The sequence below is a fragment of the Cygnus atratus genome, chromosome 22 (genome assembly GCF_013377495.2).
Source record: "Cygnus atratus isolate AKBS03 ecotype Queensland, Australia chromosome 22, CAtr_DNAZoo_HiC_assembly, whole genome shotgun sequence".
Lineage (NCBI taxonomy): Eukaryota > Metazoa > Chordata > Aves > Anseriformes > Anatidae > Cygnus > Cygnus atratus.
In genome coordinates this window covers 6233771-6242769 of record NC_066383.1, presented here as the reverse complement: position 1 = coordinate 6242769, position 8999 = coordinate 6233771, and the positions used below count along the sequence as shown (strand labels likewise).

Sequence of the window (8999 nt, the reverse complement as noted above, 5' to 3'; positions counted from 1 at the left end):
GGCTTATCCTTCAAGTCCTTCAAGCCATCTTTCCAATGACAGCCTCAGTGCTGAAAGTCTGAAGTGTGGAGGTGGTCAATAAATAGTTTGAACGTTCATGAAAAAAAGCTCCTGGCTCCTTTTTTTTATTTTCTATGAAAGGATTGGGTGGAATTATTCTGGAATTTCTTTTCTCTATGTTGCTTCAATTTAAATCCTTCTTACTAGTGATTTTTCTTCCTAGTTTTATTTTTAATAAAGATTCTTGTTTCAAAAATGAGATGTCAGAAAATCTGACACATTGCTGTACCATATGCTTAGTGTCTATTTCCAGCAGCAGGTGAGAATCTCAAGATTCAATTCCCACCTGTGCCAAGCCATTTTACACCAATCTGCTCTGTAGGAAAACATGGAATAAAAGCAATAAAATCTGTGGAAGACATGTATATATGTGCACTGCTGTGCAGTTTCAGCATTGTCCTTATAAAAAGGGAGTTCATATATCCATTTCCATCCCCCCACAATGAGTATCACAACAGGAAAGCATTGCCTAAAGCCAACAACACAAAGTCAACTATAAACTTGATCAGACTTGGCTATTAACTTCTATAACCTTGGTCAAACTCTCAAAAATAACTTGTCATCCTCCTTCTATAGCTCTGTTTACTTTTACTTTTTTAGTGTTTATACTTAGGAACTTCCATTAAAGAAAAAAATAAAATCTCCTGCAATTACCAGGTGCCAGGAGATGGTGGTTTAAGACATAGCACCTCATGTTGGAAAACTCAAGTCATAAATGCCAGACTTGATGAGTCTACAAATCTGTCCTTCTTGGAACAAATCTGGGTCTTGAAATCTTTGCATCATTCACCAGAGTCCTATTCCCTAATTTATTCATCAGTGAGTCCTTGCCTTGGAGCAGCGTAATGATATTTTCCTTCTGATGTCTAATTGCCAACTGGAGGGCTGTACAGCCAGTAATATCTTCCACATCCAGCAGAGCACCGGCCTTAATCAAGGTCTTGATAATGGCCATATTGCCCTTGAGGACAGCAAGGTGCAACGGTGTCCAGCCCACTTTGTTCTTAGCATTGACATCTGCCCTGCACTCCAGCAGGTTGATGACGGTCAGAAAGGAGCCCCGCTGGACTGCAAAATGCAGGGGGGCCCACTCCGACTTCTCAGCGATGTTGGGGTCTGCCCCACATCTCAGCAGCTCGCAGACCACCGGCTCTTCGCTGTAGCGAGTGGCCAGGTGAAGTGGCGTCCAGTCCATGCTTCCTCTGGCGTTCAGCTTGGCGTGGCTGTCCTTCAGCAGGTGGATGATTTCGATGTGCCCTTTGAAAGAAGCCAGGTGCAGCGGGGTCCAGCCTTTGTCCGTCCTCAGCTCCACGTTGGCTCCATATTTGATGAGCTTCTCGCAGATGAGGTACTTCCCCCTGGCCACAGCCAGGTGCAGGGCACTGTAGTGGTTTTGATCCAGGCTGTTGACAGAGGCCCCGTTCTTCAGCAAGTAGTGGACGACCCTGAACTTCCCCCGCTCCACCGCGACATGAAGCGGCGTCCTGTGGTTCTTCTGCTTCTTCTCCAGGTCTGCTCCTTGGCTGGCAAGGAGTTTGACCAAGCTGACGTGCCCAAAGCAAGCTGCCACATGGAGGGCCGTTTTCCCGTCTACCTCCTGGGTGTTGGAGTCAGCCTGGCGCGACAGCAGCACTCGGGCCACGTTCTCAAAGTTGTTCTGTGATGCCAAGTGCAGGGGGGTCCACCCATCGTGCTCCTGAGCATTTACCTGTGCCTGGTGGTCCAGCAGGAGGCGGACAATTCTGTCGTCCCCATTCTGAGCTGCGAAGTGAAGAGGCGTCCAGCCATCCTCATCGGGCATGTTGATGTCTGCATTGTGCTCTATCAGCACCGAGCAGATGTCCGGGGACCTCCTCTGAACAGCCATGATGAGCGGGGTGTAGCCGCAGACTGCCTGGCTGTTCACGTTGGCTTTACAGCTCAGGAGAAACTTCACCTTGTCCACGTCTCCCTGGATCACCATGACGTGAAGCAGCGTGAGGCCGTTGTCGTGGACTCTGCAGATCTCCTCGGACAGGATGTCCTCGGGACTTTCGGTCTCACCCTGAGAAGGCGGCACACAGACCTCCTCTTTACCCGTTTCTAAAGGTGGGGGAAACAAAACAGCAGGAAGGGAGTGAGACCAAGTGAAATGGCTTGGTGTACACAAATTGGGAAGGAGGGACGGCAGGTGAATCTTCATACTATGCGATGAAATAAAGAGCATCTTAGAGATAAGGATCATGAAATTAGGCAAGACGGCTACAGGCAGTCTCTTACAAAGCAAAGAGGCCAACCTCTCCGTCATGGGAGCTCTGCTATTTCCTGTATGGTTCATTTTCCTTAACTTAAAATGAAAAGTCACCCACATGGAAAACTTCCTTGAGCCACATCCTTATCTCTGGAGAACAAGGAAATAAATAGGCTATTCTTGTGGTTTTCCCCCTCTTTATCTTTGAAATATGAATAAAAGTTCCCTACTCACCAGCACTTCTGGGGACTTGGGAGAAGATAAACTCTTCTTTGTCACTCTCATTTTCAGGAAGGGGAAAAGAAAAAGCCGTAAGAGAAAGTTGCCTATTTGCATTATATGCTTTTTGCAGAGTTCTTTTTCACTCTAGAATTTCATATTACCATTAAAGTAGTTTTTATCCAGTCCTGTGAAAGTCAGCAGAGCAAATCATGACACTAATGGGAATGCAGGAACTTGAAAACGATCTCTGGATATCAGTGAGGTTTTGCCCCTCTCACTCCTCTGCTCCCAAACATACCCGTATTCTACCTCCTTATTTCAGCACATGCCCATGGCAGCATCTCGTCTGCTCATTTCCCTTGTTGTGCAGAGAATCCAGACCCCCCACTCCTCCTCAATGTGCTGTGCTGGATGGTCTCGCTTCTTGCAGACTGCACAACTAGGCAACCCCCCAGAATAGCTCTAGTCCTCAACTACTAATTCTGTTGAAACCTGATTTTTTACTAGTCACAGAAACAAAGGGATTTAAAACTCTTTTTTTTTTTTTCTTTCTTTTTTTTTCCCCAGAGGTTATTTAAACTGGAATGTCCTCAGTTCCCTGAAGCTAGAAAATGATCAAGTGAGCTCATATGCCAGTGCCATGAGCAGAACCTGAGTGAATCTGTGTCTGCTTGAGCTTCTGTTAATGACCGAGGCCTCCGTGACAAACCCCCTTCCTCTCAGCAAGCAGAAAGAAGGGTCTTCCTCTTGGACTGTGTATCATTTAGCACACTGGCCAGCTTCCTAAATTTATTTATTTATTTTCCCATCCCCCTAAAAGAACCATGGACTTAACCCTATGCAAACAAACTGGGCAAAGGGTGCCCAGTGATGGGAGAGGAAACCTAGCCTCGGGAAATGGTAAGACGAGGGAAAGGTGTCTGGGAAACTTCCCGAGGGCGCTGGGAGGCCTCCAAGGCTCACCTGCTGGCTCCCCGAGATGGCAGGCTTGTGGGACATCTTCCTGACAAGGCGCTCGTTCTCCGGATCTACGACGAGGCTTTGTATCAGGGACAGCAGCATGTCTGTTTCCACAGGGATATCTGCAAAGGGACCGTGAGCTGCACCGACTGCCCACACGCTCAGAGCCCAGTCGGCGCCCAGGGCTGTGGAAGTCTTCCACGCAGCCCCCACATGGGGAGGGAGGAAAAAGGGAGAAAGGGAATGTGTTGACAGCAGATGGGCACCAAGCATTTCCACGGCAACAGGCAATTTATCTGGCAACGACTTACACACAAGCTTATCCCCCCTTTGTGAATCTATGCAGCTGACCTTTCCCTAATCCGTGCCACGTTTGGTTACTGCACCTGTAAAGCTTGGCCGCTGCTTAGGGTCCTGGTCCCAGCACCTCTTCATCAAGTCTACCATCTGCTGGCACTCCCCTGGCCAGTCGTCGCTGGTGGGCTCCAGGCAGGGCCTCTTTCCTGCTGCAACCTTGACTATAATGGCCATCATGTTGGCTCCTGAAAAAGAGCCACAGCGGTGTGTGCTGGGCTTTTCTCCGTGAAGGTGGGCGTAATAAACATTTCATAAGTGCAGAGCATGTAAGAAGTGCTCTCATATTTACCTGCATAAGGTTTCTTCTGCATAAGCACCTCCCAAATGACGATTCCGAAGCTGCAGGCAACGAGAGATCATGAGCAATCATTCCCATTGTGTTCTCATTGTGCATGGACATAAAATCCACTTATTGCTTTCATCTTCTTGAGAAATGGAAAAATTAGGAACGGCGTCCTTCAGGATGGAAGAACTGGGATTTCATCCCCCATGCCCCAAAAGGACAATATCTTCTGAATCACTGCATACATCTCTAACGTCTCAGCCGCAGGGCTGGTGCAGTGAATGAGTGACTTACAGCATTTCCCATGAAAGTCAGGCTCTAAGTCCCTTTGTAGTCCATTTTATCCCTATTTTGTCACAGAGTCCCTGACTAGTGCAAGTTCATGTGCCCGTGCAAATCCTTTGCTTTTTGTCTTGGGTTGCTGTGTAATGCAGTAACCAAGGAGCTGACAAATTTCCATAATGTACCTTGTATATGTGGGTTGCACAGCAATTTGGCCAAAAGGAAAAAAGTAAAGTTAAATATCTTTTCTCCACCTGCTACTGACCAAAATGAAGTTGAATACCCAAGTAGCCAAGCAATGTTACAGTTGTCTTAAAAATCAAAATAAATCTTAGCAATGGCTGCTACGAAAGAGCAGATGCCGTCTGCTCTGTGCTCTAATCCTACTCCTTTCCCATAACAGCTCCCAGCAGCCTAGCAGGGTGCGAGGGAACCTAAGGCAGTCTGGGAACCTAATGCAGTCTGCAGCTCACATGGGACCTGGAGAGGAACAGCTGGTTATCCACACACCATCCCCTGCCCTCTGTTTCCACCTCTGAGGTCAGAGCAGCACACATCGCTCCCAGTGCTCCCAGCATGTCCCACACCAAGGACATTTGCAAGGCAGAGAGCCAGGGGGCAACAAAAGGAGGCGATGCCACAGTCTCTCTTCCTCTGTGCAAGAGCCAGGTGACAACCCCGTCCCACCTCTGCACAGAAGGGCAGCCCTTACCTGTACACATCGTATTTGATTCCTGGGGGCTTGGTGTTCTGGAGGAACATTTCTGGGGGGATGTAGCTCAAAGTGCCTCTCAGAGCAGAGCTTTCAATGTATTGCATTCGGCTCGACTGCTCCATCCATTTGGAGAGCCCGAAGTCTGAGATCTGCAAGCAGAGACAATGAGAGCCCCCCCCCCCCCAGCACTCGCACACCTTTCCCTATTTCAGCTGGGAGATACCTCCATCCTTTGCAATCAGGAGTATGAGGAGGCTCCTAGCAGCTGAAACACAATAGGACCCTGGTAAGACTGAAGCCAGTGCTTTCCTCTGAGTCCAGCAGATCAGCATTTGCCACAGAAATGGACCCCAAAGTTCCCACTTCTGGCACAGATTGCCTGTATGATCTGGAGTGTACCAGGCAATTTGTTTACCAGCTGCTTCTTACAAGACCCAGTGGTCAATTGTTCACTGAGTGTTCCTGAAGGCCCCACTTCATTAGGTTTCTGGACTGAAAACAATACACGCTACTACTAAGCAAAATAACCTGTCCCTACAAGCATTAAGGTCATACCTTGACATGCATATTCCCGTCTAGGAGAATGTTCCCTGGCTTTAGATCTAAGTGAAGCAAAGGAGGTGTCATGCTGTGCAGGAAATTCATAGCCAAGCCCATCTCATGGATAACCCGGAATTTGAGCTGCCATGACATTTTGTGAGTGGGGAGAATTTTCTCCAAGGACCCTCTGGCCATATATTCCATCACTATGCCCAGAGGGCTGTTGCAGACCCCATAGACAGTGACAATGTGCTGGAATTTGATTTTTTCCATCTTGGTTGCCTCTTCCATTAGACAGTTCACACTGGTTCTGGAAAAATAAATAAATAAATAAATAAAATAAAATAAAATAAAATAAAAAGGAACCAAGAGATGTCATCAGTGTTGGTCCACAGGCAGAGTTACTGAGAGACCGTATCGCTTAGGGATATCCAGCCTTTCCAAGCAGCCCTGCAAACCCCAGAAAGATTCATTCCCATAAATCTAAAGCACGAGGTGTTAGGACTTTACAAAATGACCTGAGGATTTTGTGGGCAAATTCAACCACCAGCCTCCTAGAGGAATCCTCGTCCACCTGCTTGTTTTCACACCTTGGTGCATTCCCCAAGTGCCACTTCCCCGAGAGCACGACATGGGGAGCAGCAGGGTGCTCCCTGCCTTTTTCATGCCCCCTGTCCCCAGGACACGCACGCCGGCTCACGAACCTGCAGGGACCTGCCCATGGCTAACCTCTGCCTGCAGCTTTGGTCCCGGGGCAGTCTAGACATGTCTGCCCATTGTTGCCAGCTTTGCCAGACCTGTTCCACTAAACCTTCGCATTTCCCAACCTGTTGAACAAGCCGGGGTGCTCAGAGCACCCCTGGTGACAGCAGCCAGGCAGTAAAAGTGCCAAACCTGCACTCTTAAAGCACGCCTGGGAACGGCTCTGGGCTTGCAACTACATTATGCCAAGACACTAATGTGTCTAAACTTAGTTCAGCTAAGCAAATCCCTCTGCCAGACTTCCTCCAGCAGGCTCCCCCCAGTAAAACACAGCTCTGAAGGAGTTGTCTCGGGTATTTTGCTTCCCACGGAGGAAGAGAGGCTTACCCCGGGAAGGCAGCTGCTACCCGCAGCACGGAGCGCGACCCCCTTGGTGCTCGTCCCTCCCAAAGAAAGAAGCGACACGAGTGGCCTTTGGTCCCCTTCCTGGGACAGGACCAGGGCTGGGCACAGCAGGAAGGAGGATGCTGGAGCCCCAAGAAATGAGGCTTGTCAGGGAGAAGAGCAACAGCCCCGAAGCAATTCTATAAGAATCAAAGTGCTTTAACTGTCTGGGAAACCTGTGACTGCATCTGTGGCTCTATTTTCTTTCTATGTGTTCCCTGGGATTTTTTTTTTTTCTTTTTTCTCCCTAAAAACTGTCATCCCCAGCAGATCTGCAGACCAAAAGCCTTTGCAGCTGACAAGGGTTGAAGCAAGAGCACCTTTCAGACACCCTCTGTCCTCCCAGGTGATGCACAGGTTCAGCTGCACTCACCGAGCTCCTGCCCTCCTTGCATGTGCGTGCCCACTGGGATGTCTCGGATCACCCCACTAATCCACTGAACAAAATCCCACAGATTTGCATGGCTGTGGGACTGATGCTGGTCCTTCCAGCCCTCCTGGAAAGGAAGAATTTGGGGCAGAGCCATAGTATAGGACAGGATGCTCTTGCCTCGTAATCCAGAGCTCATGGGGGGTGACATAAGCATGTTGCTAGCCAGAGCAGTCCCAAGGCTGCTTGCCATATGTAAGGGGAAGGAAGGCCTTTGAAAAACATACATTAGAGTGCTAAGTTGTTCTAAGGACAAAATAGAATAACCTCAGTCCCTAGGAGACCCGTACAGTAACTCATAAAGGCACATGCACTGCCAGATATTTTTCCTAAACTCAGATTTTCAGATTATTTTTTTTTTTTCAAATCTGGGTGACTGCAGAAATATTTCTTAAATCAGCTAACATTTCTGCTTGCATTCAACAATTCTTCTGGAACATCTAGGAGTTGAGATAATCCACAAGATCAAACCCATTAGAATGGTACACACAGAATTAAAACTGATTGACTTGACACATTTTTTTCCCCAGAAGAAAAGTGCAAATGTAACATCTAAAGAGCGCAAGCATCGCAAACTAAAGGGGACAATCATACAATCTATGATCCCATGAATCACTGCCCAAATGAAACCACCTCAACTCTTGCCAGCAACATTACAAGAAAAGTCCTATCGCTATGTGATTTTTAACCAGACAGGATTCTTTCAGCTTGAACACAATAAAATTTTAGATAAACAACTTCTTTGTCTCAGCAAGCGCAGCAAAAACAGCTGGAAATTCTCTGTCCCTGGGCTTTAAATCTGGCGACTTTACTAATTTAGTTTAAAGTCTACTCCTAACTCCCATATTTCAATGCTGGCTGTCAGAAATAAGCGCTCCTTTCCCCTTGCACGTGCACATACGTGTATAGGAAAGAGAGTCAGACCTCCAGGTCGCTGGTGCTTGCTGAGTACCCAAAACCTCTGGGGTCCCCCTGTGGACACCTCGGCCAGTTTTAGCACCACGTCACTGCAGACGGCTGTCCTTGGTGGAAGAGAGCTGCCAGTTACCTCTCCGCGCTGGAGTCCTGCAGCAGGTACGGCGAGCATTTCACCGCATAGACCGTCCTCCACCTCCTGTGCTTGACTTGGTACACGCACCCAAAGCCTCCGCTGGCCACCTTAACCCAGTCCTCTTCGAAATCCTCCTTGCTGAAGACGGTTAAGCTGCCCAGTTGCGGGTCTGCCTCCGCAGTCATGACAGACAAGGCAGCCTGGCTGGCTGCCTCCCGCTCGGGCGCTCTCGGGGAAGAACCAAGGAGCTCCTCTGCTCCCGATTTGCATGGGGAGGTGGGGAGTTACCCGAAATGAGCCATGTTACTCACTGCCAAGAGGTGGATCCCGAGCATCACCCTCGCCCCGTGCGAGGAGCCGCACTGCTGCAGTGTCTGGAGCCTCCCTGGGCACAAATCCCCATCCGCCCGCCTGTCCCACATCAAGCAGGGCTTACACTAAGCCAAGGACTTTTCGGCTTCTCTCTGTGTCCTGCCAGCGGGCAGGCTGGGGGAGCAGCAGGAGCTGGGGGAGGGGGGGTGGGGTGACAGACCCAGGACAGCTGACCCAAAGTGGCCAAGGGGGTATTCCATACCATAGGACGTCATGCTGAAAAATTATATTGGGGGGGCTGGCCAGGGTGGGGGGACCGGTTGCTCAGGGATAGGCCGGGCATCGGTCGGTGGGTGTTGAGCAGTTGCGTTGTGCATCGCTTGTTTTGTACACATTGTTGTTAGTAGTACT

The 8999-nt window shown here is 49.0% G+C and overlaps 1 protein-coding gene across 1 annotated transcript; it reads right to left on the bottom strand.

The window, feature by feature from the left end:
* Positions 1-793: 793 nt before the first annotated feature.
* On the bottom strand, positions 794-8461 carry ANKK1 (ankyrin repeat and kinase domain containing 1). The gene is made up of 8 exons (XM_035555587.1): positions 8274-8461; positions 5665-5959; positions 5107-5258; positions 4119-4168; positions 3859-4014; positions 3476-3594; positions 2525-2570; positions 794-2142 (listed from the first exon to the last, which is right to left on the bottom strand). The coding sequence occupies exons 1-8, from the start codon at positions 8459-8461 to the stop codon at positions 794-796; spliced, it is 2355 nt and encodes a 784-aa protein (XP_035411480.1).
* Between the last annotated feature and the right edge of the window lie 538 nt (positions 8462-8999).

Bases quoted from the DNA above. Each gene is read 5' to 3' on its own strand.
- ANKK1 (XM_035555587.1), bottom strand. From the start codon at position 8,461: ATGACTGCGGAGGCAGACCCGCAACTGGGCAGCTTAACCGTCTTCAGC. The intron at 4,169-5,106 runs GTAAGGGCTGCC...CGTTGCCTGCAG, and splicing joins ATCAAATACGATGTGTACAG to CTTCGGAATCGTCATTTGGG. The intron at 2,143-2,524 runs GTGAGTAGGGAA...CCCCACCTTTAG, and splicing joins CCAAGTCCCCAGAAGTGCTG to AAACGGGTAAAGAGGAGGTC.